General features: G+C 43.1%; 1 protein-coding gene and 1 non-coding gene across 2 annotated transcripts in view; both read left to right on the plus strand.

The window, feature by feature from the left end:
• The window catches only part of NIPAL2 (NIPA like domain containing 2), an 87941-nt gene extending 76311 nt beyond the window's left edge, over positions 1-11630 (plus strand). Inside the window, exons 7-11 of the mRNA XM_004580626.2 lie at positions 3746-3881; positions 5854-5942; positions 8590-8653; positions 9669-9763; positions 11096-11630. Coding sequence (XP_004580683.2) covers positions 3746-3881; positions 5854-5942; positions 8590-8653; positions 9669-9763; positions 11096-11208 — 497 coding nt within the window. The 3' untranslated portion in view covers positions 11209-11630. The remainder of the gene's footprint in view (positions 1-3745; positions 3882-5853; positions 5943-8589; positions 8654-9668; positions 9764-11095) is intronic.
• A 224-nt stretch (positions 11631-11854) lies between these two features.
• Positions 11855-11961, plus strand: LOC118757552 (U6 spliceosomal RNA). Its single transcript, XR_004995258.2, has one exon. It is a non-coding gene; the product is annotated as a U6 spliceosomal RNA (small nuclear RNA).
• The last annotated feature ends 431 nt before the right edge of the window (positions 11962-12392 follow it).

Genomic DNA, 12392 nt, shown 5'->3' on the forward strand with positions numbered 1-12392 from the left:
TCCTCTGTATATCCGGCTTTCCGATAATAATAAATCTTTATTAAAAAAAAAAAAAAACACTCCTGGGGTAAAAACTGGAAATCAGTGTAAGTTCAGAGGTGAATGTTTTCTTCATCGCCATTACCTTTTGGTAGCAGAAGAAAAAAAATTATCTAAAAAAAGAAAATAGAAAGTTGAAAATAATCAGGAAGAAATTTCACTTTGAATGAGTGGCTCCCTTTGCGTGTGGCTGAGATCTTTTTTCTGTTTGTGTATGCACGTGTATAAATATACCTACAACGTTTTTTTTAGCGTAAGTTGACCTTCTAGAATTGTGTAAGTCTATGGCATACAAAGTGATGCCACAGCTTTCAAATGCCGTGTGGAATGATTAGTTAACAGGAGTTGAACTACTTACCATTTTTGTGCTAAGAACATTGAAAATTCCACTTTCTCAGCTATTCATAATTGTCTACCAAGTCAGACAGGAGAAGGCACTGCATGTTTTTGTTTTGGTCCGTCTTGCGACCTTGTGTGAAGACAGTTCATCTCCTTTAAAGGAGCTGGGACCTGCCAGGGGGTAGGGAAGCTGGGGCAACCCGGAAGCCCTTCTCTGTCCTCTGCACACTCTGGCTTCCAAAGCGAAATTCAAACATGAATATTTATGGCTGTAATCCAGAGCCATCGAGGAAGGCTCCAGCCATCTAGGAGAGTTGCTGGAACAGGATGCAGAGCTTAGAAGAAATTGAGAAGAATGGGTTTCAGAAACGGGTCAGCAGTACGCGCGGCAAGTGGCATTTTACGGTGGTAGTCACAAGTTTGGTGTTAAGAAATAAGAACATAGAGATAGGAATGTATGAAAGAAAGCCCATGTCACTGAGAACCGTGTGCAGGGTGGCTGACCCCAACAGAGTGGGCTGGTGTCACCAGAAGCCCTCCGAGTAGCTGCTGTGCAGGGTGGCTGACCCCCCCAACAGAGTGGGCTGGTGTCACGCAGAAGCCCTCCGAGTAGCTGCTGACACCGCAATGCCCAGTCTGAGGACATTCCTAAGGAAACAGGCAGAGTGACATTCAAGAACATTCGTCTTCGCCTCGTATTTAAGAGTAAATAATAATAAACAACGAATGTAAGATAAATGACCCCCAAATAGGGAATTGCCAAAATCAATCATGCACTTGTCCAGTCATTTTTTACAGCCAATAAAAATACTGATTTGAATGATACTTAATGACCTAGAACTGGCAGGCTCGGACCAGTTCTTGTCCTGGCAGCCCCACTTCCCATCCAGCTCCCTGCTTGTCGCCTGGGAAAGCAGTAGAGGATGGCCCAAAGCCTTGGGACCCTGCACCCATGTGGGAGACCTAGAAGAAGCTCCTGGCTTCAGATCGACTCAGCTCTGACCATTGTAGCTACTTGTGGAGAGAAACATTGGATAGAAGATCTTTCTGTCTCTCCTCATCTCTGTATATCTGACTTTCCAATAAAAAATAAATTTTAAAAAAGAAATCAAATACTAACTGGCAATGGAAAACAGGTTCCGAGGTAGCATATGGTATATACCATGATTCATATGTTGCGATGTGCACATATTCATACTTACAGAGAAAAACAATGTGCTCAAATGTTAAAGGTAATTTGGGGATGAATGCTGAGATTACTTGTGATTTTAATTTTTTTTTCCAGGCTTTGTACAACTTCACACACGCACACATACAATTTAAATAAAATATTTTACAGATGTTTTTAAGATGATCATAAATTTTGTTCATATTTCCAGTGCTAAAAGTACCTACTGGCAATATTGAAATGTAGATTCCTCCTGCCTTTTTTTCGTGCGTACTGAAACATTTACTAATTTTCTGTGTACAACATTAGAATGCTGCTATGTTCTAATGTATTTGCACTTCTCTTCGTCAGAAACCCCGTCTCTTTCTCGCGCTTTCTCTGTCTCTCTCTCTCTCTCTCTCTCTCTCTCTCTCTCTCTCTCTCTCTCACACACACACACACACACACACACACACACCCTGCAAATACTCAATACCAGCCTAGAAATAACTTGCAGAGTGACAGAAAATGGTAATTAATCATTTGGTGGTTGTGCTTGCCTTGAAAATATAATGACTAAACTATAGCAACTGATAGTTTGTTTCGCAGCTTAATTAGAAATTCTAGTTTTCTCTCTGGTTTTTGTTTAAGCAGATAGTGGCTGCATTAGGTGACTCACATCCTTTCCCATCCTGAAGTTCAGGCACTAATGGAATGGTGTGTTCCCTTCCTTCTCCACTAATTGTCTCTTTGGGAAACCTGGCAGTTCAGACCACAACACTGTAACCCCCACCCCACCCCATGCTCTGATTTCAGCAAAATGTTTTAGGTGGCCATCAAGGTCCCTCAAGAGCTAAGCCCAAATTTAAGTCAGCAGGTGGTACACAGATCTCTACAAATACTTTAAAATTCCCAGATGATATATGAGTGTTGTCAGAGTTGGTAGGAAACAGTCAATGGCTCGTCAGAAGACGCTCTGAGATGACAAGGAGCTGGGTCGTAATGGGCTTCTTTGTGGTACGAGAGGCTCTTTGTTGAGACTGTGTTTAGAATTTCTCACCAGGCTCCCTCTGCTTCTCACAAATTTGAACCAAAAGAAAATGCCTCCTTTGGTGGTGTGCCGTGGTACTCTTCAAGTTAAAGTACATTTTCCATTTTTGGGAAAAAGAAAATTATGGAGGGTTCTTGGCTGGCTCTTGCCCACTATTTAGACATATTCTTCATAAGCACAAATAGAGAAACATTAGCTGTCAAAAAGTCGTAAGGAGAAAGTTCCAATACATGGTGACCAGATAAATCAACAGTGCTGGGGGGGGAGGGTGCAAGGGGGGGGGAGCGTACTTCTGACATTGCCCTTGACTTAGCATTCATTGACGTCAGGTAAAGCTGATCTTGGAACCTCCCATGAGCATCAGCTAACTTGGATTGTTATTTGCTCCTGTAACTTCAAGGGTCCTGGGACAGAAAGGAAGCTTTGTCTTCCTCCTACCAAAGTATGGCACTATCAGAGAATGCTCCATGCTTCCCTGCCCATCCAAACTCATTAAGTCACTTTTGCTTCATTGCTTTTTGGAACCCCTGAAACATTGTTTTCCTCTCTCTAATAATGGATGGATTACTCTTTATCAAAGAAAATAAATAGGTATCCTGTCAATCTCAGATTGCTGGTTGACTCTGAGACGTGAGTTCTCAGCTGGGCTCCTGCTTTCCATTATTGTCTTGATCAAAAAGTGTTTGGAAGAAGCTTCTAGGCCTCTGCTAACAGAAGGGCTCACACATAGACCTAGTACAACTCGGGGCACTCCCGAGTGAATTGCTTTTCCCCTCCTCTCGTCCCATTGGCTTCCAAGTTTCAGTAGACATTCACCGTTTCCCCTTTAATGTCACGTGGCAATCTGACTTTTCTTATTTCCTCTGTTTTCCTCTTTCCTGTCCTCAGGTGACCATACAGCACAGGTGAGGCTGGCCAGCAAGCCTTTTACTCCAGTGGGAAACAGCAGCCAGTCACCCAGCAGCTCTTTAATTTCAAGTGCAGCACACCTTGAGCAGCAGGGCCCAATCACATGGCTTACGTCTGACCCTATACCTCTCAAAAACCAGTTTTCAACCTTAAGGGACAATTGGCGGGTTTGCCAATCTCCCATATAAATCTCAGATATTTATTTGCCATGCTCTCCCAAATATGTACTTCATTTGTGTTTTGTTTGTTTTCTCTTTCAGCCTCACTGACTGTTATTTCAGTAAAAGCTGTCTCGGGCATGATCACTTTTTCTCTGATGGATAAAATGCAGCTCACTTATCCCATCTTCTATATCATGTTTATCATCATGATAGCATCTTGTGTTTTCCAAGTCAAGTAAGTTAGCTTCTGCATCCTCGCTAATCTTTCAACATTCCTGTGCTTCTCTGAGCATTAATCCTTATTGACTTCAGAGGGTCATTAAAAGGAGATGCAATTGATTTCTAAGAGCCAGAGACCTCCAGCGTATCCCCAGCCAGCATGCTTTGCTCCGTCTTTCGCCTCCAATAGCAGGTTTTTACAAAGCCCTGCCTTCATGTCTTCTGAGTTCTGAAGTGCAGCCATAATCCAGCTGAGTGCACTTTGATACTTTCCTGATGCTCTTCTGCTTGTAATTAATATCCATCGTACACAGGTTGTCATTAGCAATAAATCAAAAGGGCGGGTCCACATCCAGGATTGCAATTCTAAATATAGGAAACGCATGAACCCTTCACCTTCATTTCTGAGCTCATGCTCATGAGTTGCCCGGAGATGGTCGAAACCAGACGTGTGGCCGGGAGGGAAATCCCTTCCTCCAGCACTTTGCATCTCAGGCCAGGATTTGCTTTGTACCCATGGGATTGCAGAAAGCTTTGTTTGATGTTTCTCCTGGGGGCTAATAGTGGTGACATGGAACCTTTTTTACTTTCTGCTCTTCTCCCTCCCCCACCTCCATTGGCTCTGATCACGTCTCCTGCAGTTCACCTCGGGATTGTGCCTTTGCCTGCTAGGATCTCTGCGGTCGGCCAGAAAGTTGTCTGTTCACCTCCAGAACACCAGGCCTCATGCCAGTGCCAATGACCAAGTCAGGACTGGAACTCGGCACATGAGTGCTTCATGCTGTGGGTGCTGGGCATTTAGTCCAGTTGTCAAGTGGGCTGAGTAGAGACCCTTCTGCAAGGTCTGTGGAGTTGTTGGAGAGATGCAGTGTTGTATCGCTTCCTTAGGACGCTGCCTGTGCTTCCTGTACTTGGACCTTTCTATTTTGTCTCTGCTTCTTTTATTTCTCTGAATTAATTGGTACTGCCATTTCCTGGAGGCTAAGGGTGATAGCTTCATTATGCCATGCTTTATGAATTTAAAAGGCAAATGGTATGGGAGGTAAACTTGCATGTTGTTACCCTTATTTCAGACACTGTACCCACCACCTAGTAAAATCAGGGTTCCCCAGAACTGATTGCCCCTTACAATCACTTGCACACATTTATTTATACATGCATGTGTACATGCAAGTATTTGGATGTTTGTGTATAGTCCTACACACATGTAAACACACACACACACACACCCTTAGGTTCTGAGGACCTGTAGTCCGTGTCCACCTTGTTCCCATACCTGGGTGGTAGCCACCATGGTTCAGGGGTTTGTTTTATTTTCATTTTATTTTTTTTTTCATTTTGGTTTTTTGTTTGTTTGTATCAGTTTATCCAGAGTAGGACTAAGCTTGCAATGCTTTTTCAAAGCACCAGTGATACAAGTGCCAATGCTGTCTTAGCAACCAGGCCAGTCTTGGGCAGGGCAGCCCAGTGCAGTTGTAGAGACGTGAATTCCTCTTAGTGGCCAGAGCAGAGAGCCCAGCTCCTACATGTGCTCTGCAGCTGGAGCACCAAGCGCTGGCTTTGAAACATGAACCATTCCTTTGCTTCTCCATCTTCTTTCTTGGCACGTGGCATGTCAATGGATAGCTATACTATTCCCCAGATATGATATTTAACAGATTCTAAGGTCTATTCTAATGAATCAGCCCCAGTGTGATCCTGGGTCCAGCAGCTTGAACCGCTTCCAAGTCAAACTTCTGTGGCCTCGGAATATGATTAATTGCTTTTCATTGTTACTGTTGTTGGTTTAAACAGACCATAAAACCTGACATCTGATCTCATACATCAGATGCAAATAAGCTATGACTGCTGATTGGAAATGCCCTCTCGCTGCACTTCCTCTCCCTTTGTAGTTGTAGCTGAAGAACATGCATTTCTTAAAGTTATTGTTAGCTGGTTGCTGCACGTCTCCTAGAGCCAGAGCTCCAGCAAGTGCCTTGCACCCCTAGGTTCCTGACCCAGGCCACGAAACTCTACAACACGACACTGCTGGTGCCTGTGAACCACGTGTGCTTTACAACCAGCGCCATCATCGCGGGTGAGTTTGGGGTTCCTGGACATCCGTCATTCCACTACTTCCACGTACACTTCTCTCTGAGCAGTGAGAGAACCGAGCAATCGTCAGGTCCTGTAGAACTGCTCTCCCACCCCATGTCTCTGACATCCTCATTCTACTTTCTGTGAGTGTTGCCCTCTTCCCTCCCCAGTCCCGAAGACCGTCCAGTCCCACATTAGATTACACTCATTATTGAGTGAGCTTTAATTATTGGAAGCTGTCTCCTTCTATTGAAGCTGAGATGAGTTTTCCTTGTGATTTCAAGACATTCAACTGAGTCCTGCTTTCTGAAATCTTCCCCGTGAATAATCAAAACAACTGAGAGAGTCTTTTATTGTCCGTCTCCGGGCAAGCCATCCCGGGCCCCTTCACTCTTGTCTGTGTGGCCTTGTGTGGCTCGTTCAGAGGATGGGGTACCAAACCCACCACACTCTCCAGGGAGAGCCCAACACACAAGGATGGAAACGACTACCCTCACTATTCGGGTCTCTATTTTTCTTCTACTACAGGTCTTTTCTTTGTATGGATAATTGTTTTACATGACAGATACCATAATGTTAAAACAAGAAATATGCCTTTGGAATTTGGTCCTGGAGGGGTTGTCTGGCTAGCAGTTAAGACCTCGTCTCCCACCTCAGAGATGTAGGTGTCCTTCCTCAGCTCTGGCTTCTGGTCCCAACTTCCTAAAATGTGGATCCCGGGATGCAACAGTGATGTTTCTGGAAATTCAGTTTCTACTACCCACATGGAAACCTGGAATGAGTTTCCAGTTGCCCTCTCTCAGCTTTGGACCCGAATTTTGCAGGCCTTTAGGTATTAAGCCAGAGGATGGAATGCTGTGTCTGTTTCTCTCTTTCTCTCTCCCCTCCACCTTCTTTCAAAGTAAACTAATTAGTTTTTTAAAACTTGTCCAAATTAAAAATATAACAGATTTAACTTGATATTGTAATTCCCTAGTTCATTGGCTTATTTAATGCATTTATCACCTTATCTTAGAGGATCCTTTCTCAATGTCAACTTACTGTATTTTGGAGGTAACTGGCACATCACTTTTATTTTAAGACAAAGAATGACTGCCAGTGGAAAATTTTTTAAAAAGATATGTCTTATTCAACTTGAAAGGTAGAACAGCTGGGATGGAGAGACAAAAAGGCCTTCTATCTGCTTGTTCACTTTCCAAAAGGCCTTAGAAGCCAGGACTGGGCCAGGTTAAAGCCAGGAACCAGGAATTCTCCAGTTCTCCCTCATGGACACAGATTCCCAAGGCTTTGGACCATCCTGCACTGCTTTCCCAGACACGTTAACAGAAAGCTGGATTGGAGGTCGAGCAGCTAAAAGTCAAACCATTGCCCTGTGGGCAATTTTTAAAAGTAATGAATACATTTTGTTTCCCAAAATTGGCTCTTATATTTAAATAAAAAACATTATACCCCAAACCATCTAATTTTTTTAGCATTTTTGCTTAATTTTTTTTTTAATGAGAAAAAATATTGCACAATGCTGTGCTCTAGAATTATTAGAAAAGGAAAATCAGACTGCAAAAGAGTTCCCGGCATGGCATACAGCCTTGTAGTTAATGTGAATAAAGAAGTGTAAAGAATGTAGTTCCCACAAGCAGAAAGTCTTCAGTGAGAATCAGTAGGGCTGGGTGGCAATACGCAGCTCATGGAGTAATCGATGAGTCAAGGAGGCTAGGACTTTCTGGGAGCAATATCAGTGATATAACTGGAATGTGGTTCATTTCTCTCCCCTGCCTCCATCAGAAATTTTAGGCTGGAAGAGGGCATTTGCTAGAATAGTTAGGTCACCTTTTGGGCTGCCCACGTTCTATTCCAGAGCACCTGGTTCAAGTGTTTAGTCTCCACTTTCAAAGCAGCTTCCTGCTAATCTGCATTTGGAAGGCAAGAGATGATGGCTCAAGCACTCAGATTCTGGCCATCCCTAGGGAAGTCCTAGTTGAGTTCCAGAATCCAGGCTTTGGGCTAGCCCTGTTCTATTGCAAGCATTTGATAACTAGAGTTTGATTTTCTTACAAATCCCGGTGGGAAATTGCTAGACTGGATAAGAAAGTTCTGCTTACAAAAGTTACGTCAGGGAGCCAGCAGGTAAAAGCTGTCACTCGCCACTTACAATGCCGGCATCCCCTACAAGCGCCAATTTGTGTCCCCGCTGCTCTACTTGCTCTCCAGCTTCTTGCTAATGGCCCAAGAAAATCAGTAGAAAATGGTCCAAGTCCTTTAGTCCCTAAAGCCACATAGGATTTCTGAATGGAGCTCCTGGCTTCTGGTCCAACCCCAACCATTGTGGCCATTTAGAGAGTGAACCAGCACATGACTCTCATTCTCTATATCTCTCTGTCTCTTTCTGTAGATCTTATTTTCAAACAAATAAATAAATAAATATTTTTAAAAGGTTATATCAGTTGTGTTGATTGTATCATATTGGTAATCACACTATTGGGAATATTTTGAAATATTAAGTATGGAAAGTAAATTTCTAAAAATGGAACTATTCAATGTGCATTCTAAGAGTAACTCTACTCAGAAGAATTATGTCAGTATAATTTTTAAAAGAATGTGTAGTTATTATAAATGCTCTAAAGTTAATTTTGTCTTTTCTTTCTATATAGGTATCATATTTTATCAGGAATTCCTTGGTGCTGCTTTTCTGACTGTATTTATATATCTTTTTGGGTGAGTAAATGCCTCAGAGATGAAGTATGTGAAATTCTATTACTTTTATATAGGATTTTTGGCATTGTACCTGAGGTATAGAAAATTGGAAACTAAGATAGGAAACATATTTTAGCTTACCCCACACAGGGCCTCATGGCTTTGCTTTTGATTTAGGTGTCCTCCTGAGGTTTCTGAAACTTGGGAGACGTTTAGTTCTATCCAAAAAATCAAGACAAACCCCCCAGCCCGTGTGAGTCCCCTTCACAGTATCACTAAACTGTATCAAGCCCAGCACATTCTTAGGGTCCCTTATGTCAGGTCTCAACCAGAAAAATCAGAGATGCCCGCTGGAGTCACCCAGAATAAAAGGCCAAAATAGGGGCAGATCTGTTTGCTGTGTCATTGTGCCAAGCCCTCCATGGAGGGTGAAGGGAAGAACTTTGTCAGCATATCACCAATGTGTAGAGGAGGCTCTCACTCCAGCTGGCACTCCTATAATGCTTGCCTGCTTCTTTAGCTGGTAGTCCACATGGCTGCTGTCCCACAGACTGAAGCCTAGATCATCTTCAGCATAGGAAGCCATCTATCTAGAGAATTCTATTTCATCTGACATTTGGGTGAGGCCAAATTTCTGGGGTCTGGAAACCATGACTGCTCTTATGGCCAAGGACAGCGAAATTTCTTAGAAAATTAAAGAATAAATTATTTTTTCACTCATGTTGCCTGCCAGTAATGGGTCTGGGCAGGCATGGACAGAAAACGAGACCTGGTGTCTACCCCTCTGGGTGAGAGCCTAAATCCGCCTCCAGATGGTAAAAACCTGGGGCAGAGATGCATTGGAAGTTGCCCAAGCCTTGGTTCTGGGTACAAATATTATTGGTTACAGCAATTAAGACAAGTTCTAGGCAACTAACCATGAGAAACAGGATGAACAAGACCAGTGGAATGTATGCCATCATGGAGAGTAAGGAACTCCGTTATTTAGCACTGTAAGCTGTTTCATTGTTTCTCTATTCATATTTTTTTCTTGCAGGTGTTTTCTGTCATTCCTTGGCGTGTTTTTGGTCACAAGAAATCGAGAAAAGGAACATCTGCAACAGTCTTATGTTGACTTTGGAAATATTCCTGGTAAAGTTCTATATTCTTTCATTCATAGTAGGGAATTCTATCCTTATAAATTAATCATTGGCACATTCTTTTGAGTGTTAAGCTAATATAAAACAATTCTTAACCCTCAAAACTGTACATCTAATGATGAAGCCAGATTCTTTTTTGTGTAGATGGTAAGTTATTCAATGTCCTTTTTTACCAGAACACTTGGGGATATAAAATAACTGACTGCTTTCTGAATTTAGGAGGTTTCCTCTTGGAGATTCCTTCAATTAGAAAAGGATAGAGAAGGGACTGAGAACGGCCCCCACCAACAGATCCCTGCCGCCCAGGGGAACCTTGCAGAGCAACAGCTAAGGGTCAAAAATTTGGCAGCTAAGGGACAGAATTCCTGGGGAAAACAGGTGGCTTGTGCACTGTGGTGCCAGGAGTGACATATCTCCACAACCAAAACATAAGTGGTTTCTTTCTCCCTCCTCTCCCCTTAGCTTGCTCACTGCAAGTTGGGCTAATAGGCGCCACCTTTTTAGCCCTCACTGAGAGGTAGCTCATGGAGTAGACCAACTTGTTCACTTCCTCCCTGCCCACCTAGCTCCACAGTCTCCAGCTTCGGAGACATTCTCATGGTTCCTCCACCATGCTGAAAGCACTACATCTTTGAAGCAAAAACCATGAAAGCCTCATTCTTTCTCAGCCTGGGAGAGTAAGCCCCTGAGTAATGGATTCTGTGCTCCTGTTGCCATTTGAACCATCTGATCAGCCAGGGGTGTTCAGTGCGTGCACTGGAGCTCAGGGCCAAGGTGTACATTATAACTGACTTGTATGGAAATCAAGCTGACTTCCGTTTAACTCTGTTTTCCATTTCACAACACCCTATGCATCTGATCCATCTCAGTGTGACAAGCCACCTGCCAGGTCCACGGAGTCTTCCAACAGTTCATGGAGATTGTGTATTTTTTTTTTATTTCATTTCTCCTGAACTTTTTGATAGACCCCGCTGATTAGACTAAACATGGGAAAGAAGACAAAACACTGGAGAGACCGGCTTGGAGATGAATGCCTGGCTCGTGTGAATCTGCAGGCTGACCTAACTTGACTTCCATGCCCAGGCTAGCGGATGCTGCGGGTGGGAGAGCCGCCTGCCTCACATCAGCCGTGCGTGTCCCCCATCAAGCAGCACAGTCCCGTGAGCCTTTGCTTCTTGATTTTTATCTTCTCTGTTTAAAGGCTGACCACATCATATTTTTAAAAAAAGGCAATAAAATGTGGCCTAGATAGAGGGGAAATCATTAAGACATATTCTTCTGTAAGAGCTCTGAAGATTTTTTTTTGTGATTATGATCTCCGCAGGGAAACAAATATTGGACAAAATACAACAGGATTCAAGTGGCTTATCCTATGGAACTTTGCCTGATGAAAGTGACTCAACAAAGAGCCAAAGTGGAGAGAAGAAAGAGGCCTAAAATGCCGAGAGGGGTGGCTCTTGGCCTGATATTCAATACCACCTTTTTAAAAAATTGCATATGTTCAATTTGTGTCAGCAGCTATTTCATGCTGCCATGTGCTAGCATTCATTTCAGTCCTCCCCTGACACCCCCACCCCAGCTCAGTGTCTGTGAACAGTCGTGGCCTTTCTGAGCCCTGACAATCTCAGGCTCTTGTGGAATGTAACACAAACACCCTGCACCTTTCCCCTGATGAGCCTCCAACCAGCTCCACCTTAATGAGTGTCTGGCTGCTGAGGCAGGACCGTCACACAAAAGCGGGCACTCACCATTTGGCTGTAGGACGTGTAGTCTCCCATGTGGCTTGTAGTGTCAGCTGCCTGACTTTAAGAGACCCCTCAGCCCTTTGGCCTTCATCCTAAGCAAAAGGCTTGAAAGCGTTTTTTTTTTTTTTCCAGAACCTTCTTCTAAGCACCTCCCCATAGAGGTCTCACCTTTCAGTTCCTCAATGAAGACAAGAATGGTGGGCCATCTTTTCTGAGAGCTATCGCTATTAGAATTTATAATTGCTGTTCTGTGATGGTAGATGCCAGGACTAAAAGACCTTCACTAGTGCACTTTGGAAACCTTAAAAACAAATTAGGAAATTTTAGAATTAGAAATTGTTCTCACTTTAGCAGCCCATCTACAAAAATTGGAAGATTACAGAGAAGATTAGCATGGCTCCTGTGTCGGAATAACATGAAAATTTGTTAAGTATTTTAAAAGGATCAGGATCAATGTTTGCTTAATTTTTTTTAATAAAAAATACAGAATGGTGATGTCTTCTTTACCTGGATGGACCTATTGTACTTTAAGTGAAGATGAATGTCATTTCCTGTGGTTTTTATTTGCTTTTGTCTGGTCTTATGATTGATCACTATGTTACTGTGTTTTAACTCTGAAAACAAATCTCCAAAAAATGACATTTTAAATTCTTAGTAACATTTTTCCCTACACACAATTTCTTTCCCAAAGTCACTGTTTGAGGTTCTCTAGCTTCTTCTGGGTGAAATGAGTTAGGATTCAAGAGCTGGATCTGAGCCCTTGAAGTCTGTGGACATAAACAGAGCCTGACGGTCAAAGCTGAGCCAAGGGGAGCCCCCGTGCTGCCCGCCCCGTGGCTCTGCTGCTGCATGTAACCATGTCTCCACAGACATAAC

The sequence above is a fragment of the Ochotona princeps genome, chromosome 9 (assembly GCF_030435755.1).
Source record: "Ochotona princeps isolate mOchPri1 chromosome 9, mOchPri1.hap1, whole genome shotgun sequence".
NCBI lineage: Eukaryota > Metazoa > Chordata > Mammalia > Lagomorpha > Ochotonidae > Ochotona > Ochotona princeps.